Consider the following 22739-nt stretch of genomic DNA (forward strand, 5'->3'; position numbering starts at 1 on the left):
TTTCCTTAGATCAAATAGATCAAGGACACAGTACTGAGCTGAGAATGTAGTCAGTGTCAGCTCCCAGAAATGGACCATGGAAGCTGGGAGACCAAACGATACCAACGCAAACACAGCCTATATACAGTATATTTTAACTCTTTATATACAGTTTATTTAAAGGTTGAGATGTCGTGAAAAACTCAAATTGTCAGTGCAGTACACCTGGAGTGCCTACCAACCAACAAATGAAATAAGACAACCCAGTGGGCTGCCTAGGTCACAAAACATCAGATTCAACAAGCCAGCCTTAAAGAGACAGCCGCTAAAAAGAAGCATTTCGAACAAAGGGTGAATACAGGTGTAATGAGACAGACAGTATGAAAAAAATAATGTGTTTTTCTAACATAAAACCATGTAAACATGTTCTAGTAGAACCCCAACAGTATGAACCTGAAAATGAGCATGATATTTGTCCTTTATGGTGTTACCACTATAAATCTTATTGAAGTCAACAGCAAACGATACCATCGTCTTATAAGTGAGCAACAGATTTTCCACCTGCCCTTTTCATGATCTAATCTCACGTTGCCCATGACAGGCATACCGTGCAGCCACAGCTCATGTTTATGAAGATGTTCAGTCATCTGCAAATGAGGTCTAGTCAGGAAAGTACTGGTAGAGAGACAGGTAGTTTTACAATAAATAAACCCCTGCCTCCTTTTAAACAGCTGTTTTTAAACTGAGAGATGTCTTCATGGTTAATGAAGTAGCTATGAAAATACCCTGATAAAGATATTTGATAATGCATCTACTGAAGTAGTGTGCCATTGAATTTTTCTGCTACTGTATCTCATCTCTATCAGCATGTAAAGCTAAGGTGTTGAACCACAGAGGATTAGGCAAGTTTCAAGTCAAGCCAAGACACATTTGGTTTTTTTTATAAGAGGAAACCCAGTGCTTGTCTTTGGGATTTCTGTATCAGTGAACTGAAGAGAATAAGTTCAATTTAACAGTGTAATCCTGCTGACATAATTTTTTCCAATGTACTGTAATTCAATTCTAGATGGTGTGTTTTTAAAAGTAAGCTCTATGCATACACTGTACTGCAGGGATTTATTAATCTCTTTGTTTGTCTCTCTGTCTGTCGCTCTCTCTGGGCCAGAACTGCTGCAAGCCGGCAGTGTATCTCTGTTTTTGGGCCCCTCCGATGGCCTCCACTCCCACTCACTGCTGCTGGATGAGGAGAGAGGTCGTCTTCTGTTGGGAGCCAGAGATCACATCTACCTGCTTGACACTGACAATCTGGCCAGAGCCCCCAGAAAGGTACGCTATGCTGTGAAGAGCACAGAATGTGCAAGTTATATATATATATATATAATGATATAGAACGATCCAAACTCAGACAGAAAAACAAGGCCAAGAATGAATTTAGTGCAATAAATAGACAGCAGCTTTTGGGTTTGTAGCTTTTCAGGCCATTTGCTATAAGTGCTCATGTTATGCTTTTTGGCTTTTCCCTTTCCTTTATTGTGTTATATATCTTTTTGTGCACATTATAGGTTTACAAAGTGAAAAAGCCCAAAGTCCACCCCAAAGGGACTTACCATCTTCCAGAGAAAACACTGTTCACAAACTGCTCCAAACAGCTCTATTGTAGTCCAGCCTTTACTTCCATGACAAACTCGTCACTTTGTAACACACGTTATAATGCTCGCCTAGCTGCTAGCGTGGCACGCCCTCATACTCTGCTTCTGACTGGCTGGTAGTCCTTACCTAGCTATTGCGCATGTGCAACTTCCAACAAAGATGGAACAGAAGTGAGATGCCTCACTCGATAGCTAAAACAGAGAGCTCAACACACAGGGTGAAAAGAGGAGCTGCAGCAATGTGCAGTACAACAAAAATATGGTGTTTTTTGAAAATTAAACCACATAAACCTTTTCTGGTACATCCTCTAAATACATTTACAGTATGAACCTGAAAATGAGCATAATATGAGCACTTTAAGGTTGTTTAGGTAGACTTCGAAGTGTTTACAGCAGTTTTAAGAATCTCCACACCCTGTGACAGGAGGATAGTGCTGTAAGAAATTAAAATAAAGTAGTGAATGAAGTATCTCCTCCACACACTGTAAAGGTCCCAATCCCCAGGTGTGCAAACTCATGCTTGGAGTCCCTTGAGATACCCTAATAACCTCTGTTATTTCCTGTGAGCAGCTCATTATTATAGAGACAGCCCACGCTTCAGCTCTTGACACTTATACATGTCTTGCCATTAATTGGGGTGTGTAAGGTATTTTTTCCCCCATGTGTTGCTAAGCTGAAATGTACTCAACTGTGTATTGTTTTAGAGAAGAGCTCACCTTTCAGTCAACAGCAGTCTAAAACTGTCTGTCTGGCGAGGTCAGGGTCATCATGTTATAGGGCACTCACACAAGTATATACATATTTATGGAGTATGCAGGTTCACCCTTATGCAAATACACAAACACACAAATGCATTTAGAAGGATGCCATATGTTCAAATTTGTAGGACTGAGTGTGTGTTTATGCAGCTGAGGTTGATCTGCAAGTGGGATGACAGAGTGTTTATTAGATTTTTATCTGGTTGTTTTAACTCTTAGTCTGACTCTTAAAGCGTTGCCTTTTTGTTACCTCTCTGGTTACTGATACTGATGCCGGGGAGATATGCACCAAAGGTCCAATTCCCTCTGCCCTCTGGGACCAGCTCTTGACAGTGAATTTGATCTAGAAAAGCAATATTGGTGTTCATCAGTTAATGATGAGGCATACCTCGAAAAATGGACCATCAGGCACTAAAACACGACCAAATATTCTGCAAACAAACGTTCCAGTTGTTTCTACCTTGATTTTCAGGAGATATCTGCTATGTCATAAACTTTTTTCCACTGTCTTTAATATATTCCCATATGCTGGGGTAAAACTAGACCACTGATCACTTCATATTCTGAGTTTCAAAACCAGTTTAAGCCCTTCACAGGCCCCACACCGTACTCAGTCAACACATCACGTTGTAACACTAGTTTTCTGTATGAATTCCTAGGTGGCATGCACTGATTTGGAATCATGAGATGTTTTGATATTTTTGCCGGTGTGTTTGCATGCGTATTCAGGCTCTGTAGACCCATGAATAAGTTTGGCGATAGCTCTCCTTGGTAGGATTTAAGGGAGGTAACACGCTAAGCACATAAGCCTGTTATAACACATGTGTGAACATGGCGGAATACATTGCAGGGACAATGGATGTTATACGTCCATTGCTCTCTCGTACCAGCACATGTAGGTGTTAATTATTGTACAACTGAGATCAATTGTACAATAATCTCTTAAAATGTTACAGATAAAGTCGAGGAGCGAACATTTTCCGATTTATATCACAACTTTATAACATAACAGTGGAAAATGTATAGATTAAAGGGAATTAAAATACAACATGGAAATAACCGGGAAACAGAAAATGAATATTTACAGTAAAAGCTAAATATTGTGTCTCTTAAAGGGATTTGATACAGAATAAAGACCTGGCTTGCCTGAACTTCTCTGGCAGTTGGTTTCTGAGTTAAAGGGGCCCCGATGGCAAATTCCTGGCCTCCTTTGGTTTTTAGCTTTTAAGAGCCACTCTTGGGCTGCACTTAGGCTCATATCTGGTTAGGGGGTCAGGAGCTTACTCAGTAGTACCCTTTAAAGTGATCCATAAAATCTTATATTCTACTCTAAAGTGCACAGGTAGCCAGTGTAGAGATGCTGAAACAGGAGTATTATGCACTCTCCTTCCAGATGTTGTGTGAAGTCTGGCTGCTGTATTCTAAACCTACTGCAGCTCAAACACATTACATTGTTATTTTATTGGCTTAAAGGGTTATAGCGCTTTGCAATAGCAGAGATTGACGGATATTTAATGAAATGGCAGTGTTCAAGTTCTTTGATTGAGTGACAGCTCACATACGACATTATGAAATGTAAAATGTTTTCTCTTCTTATTTACCTGTCATTAGATTCACTGGCCTGCTCCCCGGGACCGAGTGGATATGTGCAAACTGGCAGGCAAAAATGCAAATGTAAGTGCTTCCAAAGAAAGTCACTTCTTTATAAAAAAGTCATTTAGATTCTAAGTATATCTGTGTGTTGTAATATACAGTATACCTGTTCAATCAGACATCTTATAATTGTTCATCCTTGCTTTTTCTGCCCCTGCTTGTCCTAGTTGGAGTGTGCTAACTTTGTCAGGGTCCTCCACAACTACAATCGAACACATGTCTATGCCTGTGGGACAGGATCCTTCCATCCCAACTGTGCTTTCATTGAAATCACTGGCCGCAGAGAGGTAAAGTAGATATGAGCGAGTGAATCTCAGCAGGGATAATTTTGACACAAGTTCAGGAGTTGGCTTTAAATTAGCTAGTTTCACATTATCTCTTTTTTCGTCTCCCAGGATGGCGTGTTTCAACTGCTGTCTAGGACAGTGGAGTCTGGCAGATTGAAATGTCCTTTTGATCCCTCGCAGCCATTCACCTCAGTCCTCACAGGTAATACGAGCCATCACACAACACTCACACAACATGGCAATCCTCTGCCTGCCTTATCTGTTGTGCAGCATGTTATTGCTAAATAAATGATGCTTCTCCTCAAGTTTCCACTCAGTTGTTTGAGTGAATTTGTATTCATGTGTCTGTTTTCCCAGCACTTTTCTGCAAATGATTTGCTCAAGAAAGAGGCGAGCAGACAGTTTTCAGTCAGCAACACATTCACTTGGCAGAGCCTTGTAAACACAAGTGCTTTGGAGCCTTATCTGTCTTTCATATGTTTGTTTCTTGAAATGTTTCTCAGTCTGTATTTTTCTATGTAGGTTCACTGAGGTAAGCCTATGTAATGCTAAAAGCTAAAAAATAATATCTGTTTTTTGTTTTTGTGGTGTACATGTTGAATAGGATTGTAAGATGCTACTGCTATTTGACCTTTTATGTACAATAATGTTCTATATGTGCTGATTTTACTATTGCATATTGTAATGTCATGACTGATTGACCTGTGTCTGTAATTGGTCCAGATCAGTACCTGTATGCGGGCACATCATCAGACTTCCTGGGCAAAGACACAACTTTCACACGCTCCCTTGGCCCTCCACCTGACCAGCACTACATACGCACAGACATGTCTGAAGAATACTGGATCAATGGTACACACATGCTTGCACATATCCACATTAGCACGCTGAGTGCCCTCAAAACCTGTTATTGCTTTTTCTCCAAACTTCCAGCCTCTCTACTGATACAAAGAGCCCCTCTGTGCCCTCAGGATGGTTATTGACATTCCAGTACGGAGGAAACAGCCCACTTATTCATTTAGCTGGAACTTTTATATGAATGCCATAGCTGAACAGGGACCACACCTACAGGGGAATTTACAGTGTTCCACAAAATGCAGGGTCTTAGTCACACAACCCCATAGCCACACACACATTTACACACACACACACGCACGGACGGACGCACGCACGCATGCACGCACGCACACACAGGCATGCACAGTCATCACTGAAGAGGGAGTCGACTCTCTCTGTATACATCTCCAGTCTCGAGTGTTTTACAGCCACTGATGGGTTGTCGTGTATCAACAGTTGTCACCGGGATCTAAATCCTTACACATGGTCGCCACATTTCACAACCACACAGTCAGAGATGTTTGGAGTAATTATGTCTCTCTCTCTCTCTCTAAGTATGTGTATAGAGTGCACGTGTTGGTACAGGGCAGGCAGAGAGAAAGAGCACTTCCCGTCTTGCAGTCTTTCTATTCCTGTGAGCCTCGTGGAACATCTTTCCAGTGCTGTAGGACTAACAATGACCTTCTGTCGAGTGTGTTAGCAGTCGTACATTAAGCTGTTCCAGTTGGGGAATCACCCTGGTGTTTGGCTCGGCTTCTAGAGGTTGAGCTAATGTTGATGTAATGTCACTGCAACACTTAAGCCTGTAGACTGTAGTCCCCGCCTGAATCAAGACACTGATGGCAACATGCTGTTGATCCCCACAGGCTTTTTCCTACGTCATGTTTTATTGTCCATGTTCTTCGTGTCACACTGTTCAACATTATAAAATAGTAATTACTAATCATTCTTAGTATTTGTTTTTTTTTGATGTCTTACTGTAATTCACATAAGATCAGCCCAGAAACCCTTTGATAGTATTGCTATTAGTAATAGTAACTGCACCACATTAATTTATTATGCATTTGACAGCATGACAACCATAGGATCATCTTATAAAATATGATACATTTTTATATATATGATAGATTCCAATGCTATTACTTGTTTATATTAAACAACAGGTCAAATGATTGTGTGTAACATGTCACTCATAGTGAACCACAGAAAATGATCACCCATCGCTGCAGTTCTCCTCAGCTATACAGAATGTTTTATCATCGTTTAGCTCCTTGTTTTAGTTTTTCAGGAACTTTACTGTTTTTGTTCACTCTAAACCATTTTAATCAACCTTATTTACAGCTGCAGCAGGCAGCTGTTCCTAGCAAAAACATTCTGATAAACCCACTGTTTGCTAACTGTCCAGCAACAAAGAGCAGACAAAGTTAGAAACTACCTGGTGAGCATAATGGAACATTTCCCCTCGTTATCGGTGGAGATCAGAACAGAGCAAGACGGAGAGTTTATATTGGTCTTACATTTATTGTGTGTCAAGAAACACAACTCCTAAGCTAATGTTTCTCTGTGTCTGCTCAAAGTGTAAATGGGCAACGGTTTGCCAACATGTTCAGCTTTATAAGGTGGTAATATGTCAATATTGTATTTACAGCTTGTTCTGCTGCCTCTAAGTGACTACTTTTAATTAAAGGATCTGAATACTGTGTCAAACTCAGAGGACACATGATTAGGGTAGATGTTTAAGCCTGGGTGTTCCAGCCAGAGGTGTCAAGTAACGAAGTACAAATACTTCGTTACCTTACTTAAGTAGAAATTTTGGGTATCTATACTTTACTGGAGTAATTATTTTACAGCAGACTTTTTACTTCTACTCCTTACATTTTCACGCAATTATCTGTACTTTCTACTCCTTACATTTTAAAAATAGGCTTACTAGCTCCTATTTCAGTTCGGCTTGTTTTCATTCCGGCTTGTCATCATTCAAAAAAACGTATCCAGATAAATCGCGCCATCCGGATAGAGTGAATTTGATTGTGGTTGGGTGAGAAGTATAAACATATACCATTCCGACACCCTATTGGTTTGTACGCGATCCATCGCACTTGCACATGACACAAATCAAGTCACACTCCAGCAAGGAAATAGCAGACGTATGTAGCCTAGTACGAAGATGTCCGTGGCAGAGACTCGAGAGAACTCGAGCAAAATGTCCCAACCAAGCACCAGCGAGGAAGTTGGTAGCCAGGAAGACCAGCCAACCCTTGGAAAGAATTTTTCGAAATGGTTGGATGCAAAAACAACTCCTTTTGAATGCGCTGCAAGCTCTGCGCACCAAGTACCACAAGCTAATTGTTTCCAAAACTCACCGTCTAATTTGAAAAAGCATATTGATATTATTTTGTTTCCCTTACATTACTTTTACTTTTATACTTTTAAGTAGTTTTGAAACCAGTACTTTTACACTTTTACTTGAGTAAAGAGTTGATACTTCAACTTCTACAGAAGTCTTCTATACTTCTACCTGAGGAATGAATGTGAATACTTTTGACACCTCTGGTTCCAGCTCAAGATGATCTCTATGCCACATTGCTGCCTAACAGATACTGCCAGACAGGCTGAAAATCACAGAAAAGTAAACAAGACTGCTTTTAAACTAACCTAAAAATCCTGGCAATCACTTTGTCTATCCATACATCAAACTGTACGGCAGGTTAAGTGTGCGGCCCGAGCTTTAGTTTAGAAAATAGAAAAGGCAATATATCAGACCTTTCTGTAGAAATAGAACAAGATTGTAAATAAACATGTGCTAGGTGTAGTGTTAATGCCACCTCAAGGCTGCAGCGCATGGCGAATCCATTACCTGACTTATTTTAACACTCTCCCCTCTCTCTCTTTTCCTCACCGTGTCTTCAGAGGCCAGGTTTATATCTGCTCATCCCATTGCAGACACCTACAATCCAGATGATGATAAGATATACTTTTTCTTCCGCGAGGTGTCGTGGGAAGGCAACGGCAAGAGCATCCTGTCCCGAGTGGCTCGTGTGTGCAAGGTGAGATATTACACAACAGAAGTGTACTGTAAAAAGTAGGAGCTATACAGAGGAATGGAGGTGAGGATATGACAGATGGTTGGATAGGTAGGGGAGAAAGAAGGGGTTGGAAGAATGAAAGCCCCAACTACTGTAAGATACTTGTACATGGACTTCAAGACCCAGTTGGTAATGAGAGAAATGATCCTTGGAAGATAGATAGGTGCAACATAGTGGGACTATAGAGAAAGACAGTAGGAGTGCAATACCTCTTACAGAGTGTGAGGGAGTCATAACTCCTACAGTGATTTGATCGGCTAAAGATCATTGTGTCGGCCACTACAAGAGTGTTTTATGTACCCCAGAAGGAGGCCTCTCTGATACATTCTTCTTTTGTTGTCATCTGAAAGAGTCTGTCTGGGGCAGTGAATCATGGTTTTAGCCCCTTTGTGGCCTGCTGACAGGGCAATCTTAGGGCTGCTGCCTACACTGTCGCTGAGATTGATATAGATCTTCGCGCCATCTCATTCTCATTGTTTTTGCATGTATTCTCTATTAAAAGGGTGATAAAGAAAACATATTTTGACATATTTTGTGTGGTACCATTACCATTACATTACATGAGACTATGTTAGTTTGGCAGATTTTGTCCAATGAGACTTACAGTGAGAGCATTCAGCCTTTACTAGAACCTCTACTGGAACTACAAGTCATCATTCAAAGGTCTATGCTTGAAGCAAAATGCCAAACTTCAAATTCATAACCAAACCGAACCATTTTGGTAATACAAACGTTCTCTCTGTTCAGTTGTTAGATGCTGCAAGACATTTAAGAAACGTATCATGTTTCAGTGCCTATTAAGTTCTATTTGATGGCGCTGCACAGCTGACTGAGGGCCGAATAGATTCATTATTGGGACATTTTGTATACCATACAGTGTGCCATAAGTCATTCCAAATGGGACTAGCCCACACAGCAGTTTGCCATTAGCATTCAGTGGCCTATTGCTACATTCTAAGAGAAAAGCTTTCAGCATATTTATGACTTAAGAGTAAGCTGTAAAGCAGACTGGAAGGAGATTCCTCTGGATTACAGCCCTCTCTTTCTGCCATCTCTCTCTTTTGGTCTTTGTATTTTTCCTTCATTATCTGTGTCTTTTCCCCTGCATGTAAAAGGAGAGAGGGCACTTCACTTCAATCCTCTTTGAAGATTATTACCACTGTGAAACATCCTCATTAAGTGCTTACATTTTTTCTGTCCCTTAAACACGAGTGTGTTTTTGTGTGTGTTGAACCATAACAGTCTTTTCTATTATCACTAGGTTAGTGCACTGGCCAACTTAAATAGGGAGGATCTCTTAAGTTTTCTCTGCGTTACAAAGAGGTGCACTTGAATGCTCTTACCATAGTTCAATCAAAGGCTGCTACTTAAAACAGCAATTCATATGCAAAGATAAACCCTGCATTATGCACTGTCTGCAGCCTCACTTGATTTTAGTACTCTCTTCCAACATGCTGCACTAACATTTGTTTCTCTTCTCCTTTAATGTTTTTCCGCCGTCTCTCTCTCTGTTTCCTCTCCCTTTTCAATTACTCCTGACTGTCATTATACTAACAAGAAGGCCTCCTTTGTGCTGGTTAAATAAGCAGATTCATACTAGAGGCATGTGCTTCACCTGTTTATTTTCCTAATTAGTGCAGGGAATCGGAGTCAGGCTGTGATGCTGTGTGTTGTCTTTGTGTGTAAGTCCGTTAGATAGATTACAGTCGGATTGTGGTTAAGTGTGTGTTATTAATTGTGTTTTTCTTTTGGTCATGTTGGACAGCTACACTATGCTGACTGTGGTTTTGTTACACTGTATGTGGCTGTGTTTCAGAATGATGTGGGTGGGCTGAGAAGTTTGACCAATAAATGGACCACCTTCCTCAAAACCAGACTTGTGTGTTCTATCCCTGGACCAGATGGAGTGGACACACACTTTGATGAGCTCCGTAAGTGATTGTGAGAATAAAAAGAAAATCTGGGCCAATAAACTGAGTTTTATTTTTGTCAGAATCAACCTTCTGGGTTTACTTTAGAAAGGCACAGACTTTCCAATTATGCCAGCAGTGGCACAGTGGTAGACATATTTCTTCTGTGCAGATAGACGTAATAAAAACAAATAACCTTTGTTTTGCTTCCCCTCTCTTATAGAGGACATATTTGTGCTCCCTACCAGAGATGACAAAAACCCCAAAGTGTATGCAGTCTTCACCACCTCCAGGTAAGTTTATTATTCATCACACTATCATCGTCATCAACACCACCCATGGTCTCTCCCTTTTCTTTCCTAGCTTTAACCTGGTCTCTTGTTTTCTCCTTCCTCTCAGCTCAATTTTCCGTGGCTCAGCAGTGTGTGTGTACAGCATGGCGGACATAAGGGCCGTGTTTAACGGACCTTACGCCCACAAGGAGGGGCCCGACCACCAATGGGTAGAATACGAGGGGAGGATACCATATCCCCGTCCTGGAACGGTGCGTTTCCCACAGAGAAAAACCGACAGCTCATACTTGATAGCTCCGAGCTTAAGATGATTTTAGATCCTCAACTTTCTTGCTAATTACAGAATAATAAACATGGCCTAATTTAAAAGTGGTGGATTCAAGGGTGAAATGTTCAAGATGCTGTAGGGTATGCATGCTCACATCTGCACATGATATATGACATAACCTTGGCTTCAATGAGGTTACTCGGCATGCTAATCAGATTCTTGTTTCATTTTGTTTTAAAAATGTAATCAAGGGAGCGAAAGGGGCGGATAGAGAATTCAAAGTATGCTTCAGGTGTACAGCTGTTTGAGCTATAGTATACGCAGAAAGGGAAAGCTGGAGAGACACAGATGTTCCAGATGTGCTTTGTCTCCTGCTTTCCTTCATTTGACCACCAGAGGGAGACATGCACCATTACATTGTTAGATAGAAACCACTAGTCAAGTTATCTGAAAAGAAATATGGGAAAAACATTCAGGGAGTGAAATCGTCTGTGACTGTGAGACTTTTGCACAAGATCAACATTTTTTATCTTGCCCTTTAGTGTCCCAGCAAGACATATGATCCAAGGATCAAGACCACCAAAGACTTCCCAGATGAGGTGGTCAGTTTTATTCGATTCCACCCTCTTATGTATCGCTCTGTCTACCCTCTGACTGGTCGACCCGTGTTCACGCGCGTCCGAGTGGACTACACCCTGACTCAGATCGTGGTGGACAGAGTTTTGGCGGAGGATGGACAATATGAGGTCATGTTTCTGGGAACAGGTGAGACAAACACCCCTCCTCTCTGTTGTCTCTTGAAATTCCATATTTAACCAGCAGAGGGCAGTAGATCACTATGAGTTGTCCTTGGCCTGAGACAGATTTTGCCGATGCTGTTATGGTCTTGAAGTTGGAAAGATGAAAACATGTAAGGTTGCATTTGGGTCTACTATCCTGTCTTTGCCATCAACCTACCAGCTGTCGTGATCTGGTATAGTGGTCATGCCATTTTGCTTGTCTATGCCTATGTGTTCTTGTTTTATGTTTATGTGTTGTATTGGTGTATTATCTATTGTTTTAAGCCATCAACCTGCTAGGGACTGCAGATGAAAATTACCCTGAATGGCTAAATCTGGCACATTTACATGTTGGACTCTGTGCTCATGTTAATTAATGTGCGTTGTCCCTTTTACATAAAAAAAAAACAAAAAACTATCCTGTCTTTAGGACTTTTGTAGGCCTTCATTTTAACACAGAAATTCTCAAACCACAGTCTGAGAACTAGAGTGTGAATGAGTGTACGGACCCTAAGTGCTCATTTTCATTGGATACGAAAACAGCACAGCACTCATACCTGGCTACATTATTCACTTCTGACAGAAAAAAATCATGTTGTGTGGTTTGCTTGGTTTATCCCAATCACCCCTCCTGCCTCCTGTCTCACTCTATGTCGTAGATGCCGGCTCAATTCTAAAGGTGGTGAGCATCACTCAGGAGAACTGGTCAACAGAGGAAGTGGTGCTTGAAGAACTTCAAGTTTTCCAGGTACTGGGCGCAACACAGCCGCATGCACAAATACAGATACAGAAGCACACACACTTTGAGTCGCTCTAAGCTTTTTGATAGAGGGTTGTTGATTCTCGAGCTGTCCTCGGTGGGAAAGTTGACTCATCAGACAGTGAAATATTCATCATGACATTGTTACAAACTATGCAATACCGATGGATTTTTCTGAGCTGTTAATCAACAAACTAATCTAGTTGTGTTTTTACTCAAACAGTGCCCTAGAAATGTTTATTTATTGAGGTGTTAAAGCTGGTGATGTTTGTTTTATTTTTTGCAGGTTCCCACTCCCATCCTCAGTATGGAGATGTCTTCTAAACAGGTTCGACCTCATTCTCATCCATGTTATTCCCACACTCTTTCCCACACTATTTCTCTGCCTTCATTCATGCCACATGTATTCAGCTGTGTGTACTGTATATGCCTGATGTGGCACAAGACATACTGCGTTTTATCCCCAAATCATTCATCTATTCAATTTCGCTCTCTCTCTCTCTCTCTTTAGCCTTCCCCATGTTCTTGTAGCGCTCTCTCCCCTTTCTGCCTCATTATCTTAGGGTCAGGGGTGTCAGTAGACACTTCAACCCCAATCAATGCTTCCATTAATCCACAGCAGTGTTTGACATGTGCGTGTGTGCTGTGTGTGCATGCTCCCTAGTGTTTTTTGGAAGTTCTTTGGAAACTCTGTTAGGGATTCTCGTTAACTTCAGACAAGTCAGAGCAGATCCTCAGTCCAAAAGTCCTCACATTGAGAAATCCTTACATCTCTGTGGTTTGTTTCATGTGTCTTTTTAAGGTTTTGACATTTTAAATGAGTCTTGTTGTTATAAAGCCTTGACCCCCAGTTATTCTTGAGCTTAAATTAACAGTAGGAACCCTGAGGACTTTTGATATATGAAGAGTATATGTGTAATATTGTTTTAGCACAGACCACACAATGTACAGTTTTATGGACTGCATGTCATTTTTGCTCTTCTAACCAAAGGAATTTCCTTTATGGATAATACATTGGAACTTGAAATTGATCTGTATGTTTACCTTCCCTAAAGCAGAGTGTGGTGTGTGTTTCACTATAGCAACAGCTCTACGTGGGTTCAAATGAAGGGCTAGCCCAGGTTTCACTCAGTAGATGTCACCTGTATGGCCAAGCCTGTGCTGAATGCTGCCTGGCACGAGACCCTTACTGTGCATGGGACGGACACACATGCTCACGATACGTCCCTGCATCGAAGAGGTATGCTAAACTCTTGAAAATTCACTTTGCCGAACATGTAGCATGATAATCAACCTACTTATTTATTTTTTGTTCAGAGCCTGTAGATGCATACATTCACAGTAAAAATGCAGCTCAAATCTGTAACTATATCTGCACATTGATAAGGTAGAGGATGGAGTGTCTAGTGTTGATTTTTAATTTATTTAATTGTTTTACTCATAATATAATGTGATAATAATGTGATCATAACACATACCAATGATACTAATGACAGCCCATGCAACTTGTGCTCAAATGTTTCCTGAATGGAGATGATGAAGTTACACAGTACTGGCATTATCAACAAGACCACACTCCAACATACAGATGAAAAATATATCAAGAATAATTTCAAGTCATAATCATTATATTAGAATGTTTAATTCTTTTTAAATATTTAAGGTAACAGGTCATGTCAGTTCATTGTACAGAGTTAGTCAGTTGTACACTGCTTAACACCACCCAATATACACTTAGAAACAAGTACAGTAAGCACTGTAAGTTAAATGTTAAGAAGTTACATTTTTCACACAAATTTGGATTGGAAATTACAAAATCAAACATATGCATTTGTAACCTGTACACAAACATGCATACACTCATGTGTACATATGTAACCACAAAACACACAATGCAAATTCAAAATGTACTACTTTAAATTTACTATTACATTTACTTTCTCTTATGCAGGGGGTCCGGGACCCGTAGGGGGTCCTCAGAGTCAATGCAGGGGGGCCTCCAAACTATTGTTAATTTTTTTTAAGCAATTTCAAAAATTAAAAAGTCTTAACATGAATCCAACATATTATTAGCAAATATAAATCCCCACTGCTTACCGGCCTATAGGTAAGGTAGTCACTAAGACCATCCACAGATACAGTTAATCCTAAGGATTCACTCTGCCACATGTATGTTTAACATTAAAACATGATTTATAAAATTATGCCAACAATTATTAGGCTATTTTATGTATTTTATGTATGAAGGCTTTAGGCCGCCCTACACGTTATTGTTGGTCCAGTTTAATATGCAACTTATTTTTTTTACAATATATGCAGTAGGGGGTCCCTGCTCTGTCTCTCTTAGTTAAGGGGTCCTTGGCTTAAAAAACGTTGAAGAACCCTGCTCTTATGTGTGCAGAGCTGGTGCACATTAATGTCATGGCGATTAGGATTTTTTAATTATTTTGTTGCGGCATAGCATGTTTTACAGCAATAAGCCTGAAAATATGTGGGATTTAAAAAAAGCAAAGACTAGAATATCTAGTAATATCTAGTATCTACTGAACCTTGCCCTGCTTCTCCATGGTGTGTGTGTGTGTGTGTGTGTGTGTGTGTGTGTGTGTGTGTGTGTGTGCGCGTGCGCGTGTGTGTGTGTTTGTTCCCGGGGCTGGTTCTTTATTTTGGAACTGTTAGTTCTCGTCACGTTTTCAGCATTTATTCCATGCCAGAGGGTATTAGCCCATGTGAGGGTTTGATTAGAGATGCCGTTCCTCAGCGGATATTGCTGCTGTCATTTCACACCTCTACATAGAGTGAAGTCCTTGAGAGGGGAAATGCATGTGTGTGCGTACTGCCTGTGTATCTGTGTTTTTTGTTTGTGTGCTTGCTTGCACGAACTAAGGCTCTACAGAATCTAGACCCTACAGTTAGAGGTCACACTGCCATATTATTTGCCAGTGGGGAAGCTGTTATGGTTTGTGGAAAAGTGGAGCCCCTGCGTTTGGTCTCCACATCTTTTTGAAAGCTGATATTAGTGAGTGTAGGCTACAGATGTCCAATCGCCCAAGACTAACAGGAGGTGGAAGAGGTGAAATCAATACAAACTGTAGAAGCCCAAGTGAGCAACCCCAAACTAGAGACCAAAGAAACGTTATTTATGTTATTTATTTTCCCAATATGCAAATCTGACATTTGAGAAAACATATCCCAGTTTGAGATGTGTTCTTTTTATTAACTTCTGGCCCAGTTGAAAAGCACAGAAAAGAAATTTGAATGATGTTTTGTATGAGAAAATATGGTTATTGGCACTGTCCTTATAATGGTATTCATATATTTAAAATATAATTTTACATAAGCTATTATTTTCAGCTTGTCCAGTGTTACATTCAGTTTGGCTATTTTTGTGTTTGAACCCTGATGGCGGTATTACTGAAGCTAAAATGTGAATTCCTAAATATAATAATCAATTCTAGATTTGAACCAAATCAGAGAAAACACCTTGGTGACATTTCATAATCTAATCTTAATAAACTTTGTGTGTTTGTTCTCCAGGCGAGCCAGAAGACAGGACATCAAGCATGGAGACCCTGCCAGTCAGTGCTGGGACACAGAAGACAGTATGTAGACTTTGTACTAGTTCAGCCTTTATCTCTCTTTGTAAGGACTCTGTTTTTCTCTTTGCAAGCTGTAAACACACAGCCAGCGATCAAATAAATGAATCACTTAAAAAGTTGCTAGAGGATACCCACAGGACATACTTTTTTTTAGAACCGGAGAAAAGACCATTGGATCAATAACCGTCTTGTTTTCTTTAGGTCTTGCTGGGGGACGGGTGGAGGAGAGGGTCCTCTATGGGGTGCAGAGCAACTCCACCTTCCTCGAGTGTATTCCCAAATCTCAACAGGCTTTGATCCGGTGGTACATACAGAGACATGGATCTGAACGCAGGGAGGAGGTCAGACACCACCCAAACATGAATGATCTCCCCACTTTTTCCTTTCCTTACTTCCCTTTCTTTCTTCACTCTCTCTAAAGTCTGAAGGTGGTCCTTTTTCCTTTTCCTACTAGACCTGAGGGGTTACATTTTCTTCATGCCAGGTCACAAAGCAGGGAAGTTACAGGGCCAAAGAAAGACATTTTTCACTGCAACAATCATTTCTTACATAAGTAATTCAAAGCATCCAACCTGACTTAAACATTACCGGCAATGTGGCCTGAGCCTTGAACCCATCAGCAAATGTTTGTGCCACAAATCACATTGCTGCAGGTCCTGCTTATTTGGGGGAAGATAGAAAACAGTGCTTGACCCTATAGGATACTGTTCACAGCTTGAATACCCAAAAGTCAAATCCATTGTAGAATTATAGGTAATAAGGGAGCAATCCAGGTTCTCAATAGATCCTTGAATAATGTCATTATTGATGTTTATGAGTGTCCAGGGCTTTCTGAAATTTTCTGCAGCTCCTCTGGTTTTGAGGAAGTTGATGAATGACTTAAACCAGACCCACCTGGGGATGGGACATAATCTATCATATATGAAAAATGGGGGAGAAGAAACATGCGAATTGCATTTTACCCTACATTTAACCTTCTTATTTTTGTTGCATTTTTTGCAAGTATTGGAATGCAACTGCTTTCCCCTGTGCAACACCGTAGGTTCAAGGGAGACTATGATTGTTTCAGTTATGTTCTGGATAGGAAAATGAAGTGGTGGATCAGAAAATATAAATATATAAAATACTGACCTAAACAAGGCATCACTTAAAACAGAGTATAGACATTGGAAGCAGACTTTCCAGCTGTTGTAAAGAAGTTAAAATAAATATCTTTGGTGCAAATGTATGTTTATTTACAGAACTGTTAAACAAATTTGTACTTTTTCATTTTTGCTGTCATTGCACAGGACCAAAGTCACTTTAAAACTCAGATCCTGGGAGACAAGGTGGTGGACAGAAGGACATATAGGGACAGAGAGTTGAATGTGTTGAAGGTGTGGAAAGGAACTCATTGATGAGGACGCTTGTCTCCTGAATGAGACAACAGAGACCTGTTTACTCAGCACCTCAGTGCTCTCCCCTCCCCTATCCAAACATAAAAACCTTCCTTTACCCACTGCGAGTGGCCTTCTTACCACTCAACCCACTCACTCCTCCTCTACCTCCCCACTTCCTGCTACACTTATTTACTCCCACGACTGGTCCCCTGTCCTCTCTCTTAGGGGTGAATGTAAACACACTGACAGGTGCAGAGGCCACTAAAGACCCAGGAGTTCCTTTATAGGCCCGCACAGCAGAAAGCCCTGTGTTTCCCTTGGTGTGTGTGTGTGTGTGTGTGTGTGTGTGTGTGTGTGTGTGAATGTGTGTTTCTTTATGATCCCCTACAGCAGAAATCATAACAGAGTGCTCCCCAGGGACAGCCATGTGTTTTTGGGTAATGAACACAATGGGGAGTTTTCTGTGTTTGTGTGCCTAGGCATGCAATGATATGTGACCTATTGCACTTTAGACAAAGTGATGAAGCAGTGAATGCCAGAGTTCTTCCTCCCTCAGGACTGTGATGTGATAGACACAGAAGCCAAAAAAGTATAGAATATAATAGATCAACAGCAAGTTCAGTGTCTATTATAACGTGAAGAGGTTTGGCTGTGTCAAGAACGTACATACAATTCATTTCTAAATGACGGAAATTTCATCTCACGGTCTTCTCTACCAAAAGGTAGAGAGAGCCACTAACTGGGTTACAATTCCTTTTATTTGGGGGGGGGGGGGGGTTAAAATGTCTATTCATATTGAATGATAATTGAGACAAAGGCTGGGCTTTATAGCTCCAATTTTTTTACACAGGTTTGTTATAGTGACCAATTGTTACAGCCTCCATTTAAAGAATCAAACCAAGGCTCAAAAAGGGATTGGAGGATGCAGCATATTAAAAAGATGCCAGACACAAGGTTAACAATTAACCAACAAGCTTTATTAAATTATTCAAAAATATTCCCAAAAGGAGGTTGCGCCCCGCATCTCCCCCTAAATTATCTAAAAAGGATCAACTAATCCTAAAACAAACAAAAGAGACGAATAACTGAACTATCGATAACCTCCAGCCCAAACTAACACAATAAACTAAAATAACAAATCTCCACCACCTAAGTGTGCGTGGAGGTTGGGAAACACAAACCTGCTTGTGGAGAAAAAAGTGAGGAGTTTCCTCCTCACTAGTGTGCTCTCCATGTGCAACTGTCCCTTCATTCTCTGCCTTCTTATCACCTCCCCCACTCTACCTGAGCACTGATTACACTCAGGTGTTTAACCGGCAGAGAGAGAGAAGGGGGGGGATGAGAGAGAGAGAGAGAGAGAGAGAGAGAGAGAGAAAACAAGATACACACAGCAGAGGCACATGTAACACCAGTAGCCGCTTTCCGACCGGAGGGATTTTTGCAGTTCCTAGAACATAAAATTCCTAGAACCCTTTTTTTCTTGTGTTCCGACTGGACCAATTTGGGGATTTGTAAGTCCCTCTGGCCGCACGTCCTGTAACTCTTTCAGCTCCTACTTCAGGGCAGGGTCTTTTCCCTTTTCAGCATATGAACCTAGGTCAACGAGGGTCGGGTTTCCGGTACAGACAGACCAACAACGGGACAATTTTAACAATTTTCGCCATCTTATTCATCACTAAATTCACTTCTGACAACGTTTTAGGCGAGAAATGAACTGTTTAGATTTCGAATAGGCAGTCTTGTCAAATTGATGCCGAATTGACAATTTGCTTCAAATTTTTCGGAGTTGAGAAGCTCCATGAAGTGAGGCGACAGCCAGCAGGCGACAGCCAGCAGGCGCCTGCCCCGGCTGCTAGCTCGTCACTCGGCCAGTCATGCTCAGAGACCCCGAGGTAAGCTGGAGGTCTCTCAGACCGGTCTCGTAAATAAGAGGCTTTTATTTCGCCGTTGACGGTTCGTTTGTTTAAATATCACAACACATGTCCATCATAAGATTAACGGGAACCTGTGGTTAACTGTCTTTTCGGAGTTAAACTCCACAAGCGTGTCCTGCGGCTGGCCGGCCGTCACACACACACACACACACACACACACGTCCACAGCGCAGCAGGCAGAGGCGGGGGAGAAAGATACCCGTTTCTCTTCGGGAGATTTGTTTAAATTATGACAAATATGCTATATACATTAGATTTAGTATTTAGTTCATACTTTTTTTGGTGTATTTGTTTTCTGATTTTAACGCTATGAAGACCGTTGGCGTGCTTACATCACTCCCTTACCCCTCCTATAGTCCCTATGGCCACTTGGCCAGTGCGAATGCAATTGGAAAAAAACGGTTTTGGGGGAGAGTCGTTAGTAGATCTGTTTAGAAGTGGACTTTTCCTATAACTACGTTCCTGTAACTACTTGGTCGGAAAGCGGCTAATGTTTATATTTATCATGATAACTTAAAAAGGAGGTTTTGGTGCTTGAAGAATGTCCTGATAATGACTGAAACCAGATGCAACTGTTATGATTCGTATATCAAATGTATTTCTTTGGCAGGGCAGCAAGTGGACATTTAAGTAATTACACATGGCTGAAAAATACATTGTTTTTAAAGAGCTAATAAATTAGCATTTAAGTAACATGTCAGACTATATGGCTTTTAAACTGAATAATAAAAATATGAAGTAGTTTGAGAGAAATATTTTCTTAATACTGACTGTGAGTCTAATGCTTAGATAAGTGTTCTATCTCTATTCCTCTTACAAGCCACATGTCTTTAGCTATAAAAACAAGTGCTAGTTAGTTTTCACTCTGTTTTGCTTCTTTCTCATGTGGATTAAGCACTTACTTGATTGATTGTTTTTTTGGCTGAACGCTAGCAATGTGGCTGACAGTCAAAACAAAGTAAAGGAGTCCAAGTGAACCACACCAAGCTGGAGGTCAAAGAAACACACTCTGTGTACTTTTCAGGTGATGGAAGAGATTAGCTGTGTGTGTTTGTGTGTGTGTGTCTTAGTTTGAACTGTGTAGCACGGCATGTTTTTCAGAGTGTCTTTATCTGAGCTTTGTTACTTTGAATATATTCAAATAGCTTTCTTGTAATTGGTGGTACTTGACAATTTTCTCATCTTGCTGTTGCTTTTTTTCTTTCCAGTTTTAGTCAATGTTTTCTTCTCACCATCCTTCGGTAAAGTTGCGTTTACTGGCAGCTGTGTCAAGTACAAAAAAAATACTGCAGCCTGATTACCTGCATTTTACAAAATGAAACCTTTTTGCAAAGAATATCAAACCCATATTAAAAAAAAGAAAAATCTGGTTGTAAGATGAATTTATCACACAGCCCTACAAGAGTGGCTCTTATAGACCAGATGATTGTGGTGATTTAGGGCTTCCCTCATGAAGGACAAGGTGGCCTAGTGGACAATGTGATGTTGGAGCAGGTGATTTCTGAAGTGTCTGGCTCATGTCAACCTCTCACTCCCTGTGCTTTTCTTCCCACCCTGTTCACTTCTGTCTGTCATCCCCTGTCCTCCTCTGTCCCTCAACCTCCCTCATCAGTCCCACCTTAATCTCTCCTCACTTTATTCCTGCCTTCACGCTACTTACTCCGTCTACTTTGTTTGTCGTCTCCACAATTTACCACAGTCTCTTCTCTTCTGCGTCTCTCTCCACACGTTCTGCCTTCTGATGGGTTTTGATGAAGGCATCCTCGAGCAGCTGCTCGCAGCACCTGCAACCCCCCCCCCCCAACACTTATTCTCATCATACACTCACACACACACACACACACACTACCCTCCTCTTATCCCCTTGTAAAAAGTCAGCTATTAAATATTTGAGCTGGAAGAGATTCCTCTGACTTTCTCACAGCATGTTTGTTTGTGTCTGTTAGTGCTTGTGTGTGTATTCACCTCCTGGAGCCTGGAATGCAGGCCCATTAGAAAATTTGCAATAAGAAAAGCATGAATGACGTTACATTTCATGGTGTTCATTAGAACAAAGCACAGCCTTCCTAGAAGCATGGGAAGTTCTTAACCTGACACTTAAACATAGCTTAAAGCTTAAGCACACTTACTTGTGCTTCATTTAACAATTAAAAGCAGTTTCATTAGGTTAACCTTACTCCACATGCATGCACACGTGTTCCCACATGCACACAAATGTGCATGCAAGTGTCCCTATGAACACAGAGCTCCATACAATACACTTAAAAGCTGTATCGCTATTTGTTGGCTTAATCACGTGCCCAGACACACACAGGCACATACGCACACACAGGTACACAAATAAAGACAGACCATCTGGGTGAATTTAAAAGTCTGGCATTGCCATTTAGTCACAGATGCCTTTGATTTTGGATGGCAGAGGGAGGATGGCTTTAAAGAAACACTCAAAAACACATAAATACTGATTGAATGATTTTAAAAATTGCCCACCGTCTTCACAGAGGCTTTGCACAAGTAAGATTTATATATATATATTAGGGCTGTCAATCAATTAAAAAATGTAATCTAATTAATTACATATTCTGTGATTAATTAATCGAAATTAATCGCATACATAATTAACGGTGCCTGAACCGATACTTTTTAAGAAAGTAAAAAAAGAAAAGAAAACAAAGGGTACTAAACAACAGTTGGTGACATTAAAGAACGGCTTGTTTATTGCTAAGGCCATATGGTCAAAATTAAATGATTTAATAATAATGTATAACAATAACAATAACTTATTTCACTAGTAAATTGCTGTTGAATGACAAAAACAACCACCAGATGGGGAAAGACATTTACAATAACTTCAAATGCACCACGAGGCTGTAGTTTACCAGTTTCATTGAACTGTCTGTGTTGTTTTTGCGACGGCAGCTGCAGATTGTTACATACCGGTGTTGAATCCTCTACAGTAAAACACGTTAAACACGTTTAGCGTTAGCTGTCAGCATTTTAACCGTTTTTAATCCAGCTACTAGCTAGCGGTAGGCTAACGTTAGCTGCTGTTGAGGATAGTGTTAACTAGCGTCACGTGCAGCGGTGTTTGTGTTGCCTGTATCGTCTTCAGAGCATCAGAGAGAAGTGCAGACATATCAGTGGCACCAGATTTCGGTAGCCAGTGTTGGCAGGAGGAAGATTTTTACAAGTAAATGTTCCAGTTAATGATCCAGGCAGCACATTCTCGTCTCCCTCCTTCATTTTACAGTTGAATGGTGGCTAGACGCTAACGGCGTTAACGCAAACCCATTTTAACGGCGTACATTTTTTTATCGCAAGATTAACGTGCTTTTTGTTAAAGCTTTTTGTTCTTTGTAGTTTTTTTCACACGCTGTTGCAACAACTAGTAACGTTAGAAAAATTACAACACCACACCGGATCTAGCTAGACTGGAAACAAAACAACAGGCACGCCGCACACACTTGTTTGGGCTTGCGAGCCGGCCAAAGAGTAGTAGGCTAACGTTTCGTTTTGAGTGGATGGCGAGCGTGAGACGCCGAAATGGATGCCAATAAGATTCTGAATGGAA

The 22739-nt window shown here is 40.8% G+C and overlaps 1 protein-coding gene across 1 annotated transcript in view; it reads left to right on the forward strand.

The window, feature by feature from the left end:
- sema3d (sema domain, immunoglobulin domain (Ig), short basic domain, secreted, (semaphorin) 3D) overlaps positions 1-22739 on the forward strand; it is a 38292-nt gene that overhangs the window by 11537 nt on the left and 4016 nt on the right. The window contains exons 3-17 of the mRNA XM_031293556.2: positions 1145-1305; positions 3998-4060; positions 4207-4326; positions 4435-4528; positions 5050-5178; positions 8074-8210; positions 10066-10180; positions 10383-10452; positions 10559-10703; positions 11263-11485; positions 12159-12247; positions 12546-12587; positions 13342-13499; positions 15794-15858; positions 16057-16196. Of these exons, the coding sequence (XP_031149416.1) occupies positions 1145-1305; positions 3998-4060; positions 4207-4326; positions 4435-4528; positions 5050-5178; positions 8074-8210; positions 10066-10180; positions 10383-10452; positions 10559-10703; positions 11263-11485; positions 12159-12247; positions 12546-12587; positions 13342-13499; positions 15794-15858; positions 16057-16196 (1751 nt within the window). The remainder of the gene's footprint in view (positions 1-1144; positions 1306-3997; positions 4061-4206; positions 4327-4434; positions 4529-5049; positions 5179-8073; positions 8211-10065; positions 10181-10382; positions 10453-10558; positions 10704-11262; positions 11486-12158; positions 12248-12545; positions 12588-13341; positions 13500-15793; positions 15859-16056; positions 16197-22739) is intronic.

The sequence above is a fragment of the Sander lucioperca genome, chromosome 7 (genome assembly GCF_008315115.2).
Source record: "Sander lucioperca isolate FBNREF2018 chromosome 7, SLUC_FBN_1.2, whole genome shotgun sequence".
Taxonomy (NCBI): domain Eukaryota; kingdom Metazoa; phylum Chordata; class Actinopteri; order Perciformes; family Percidae; genus Sander; species Sander lucioperca.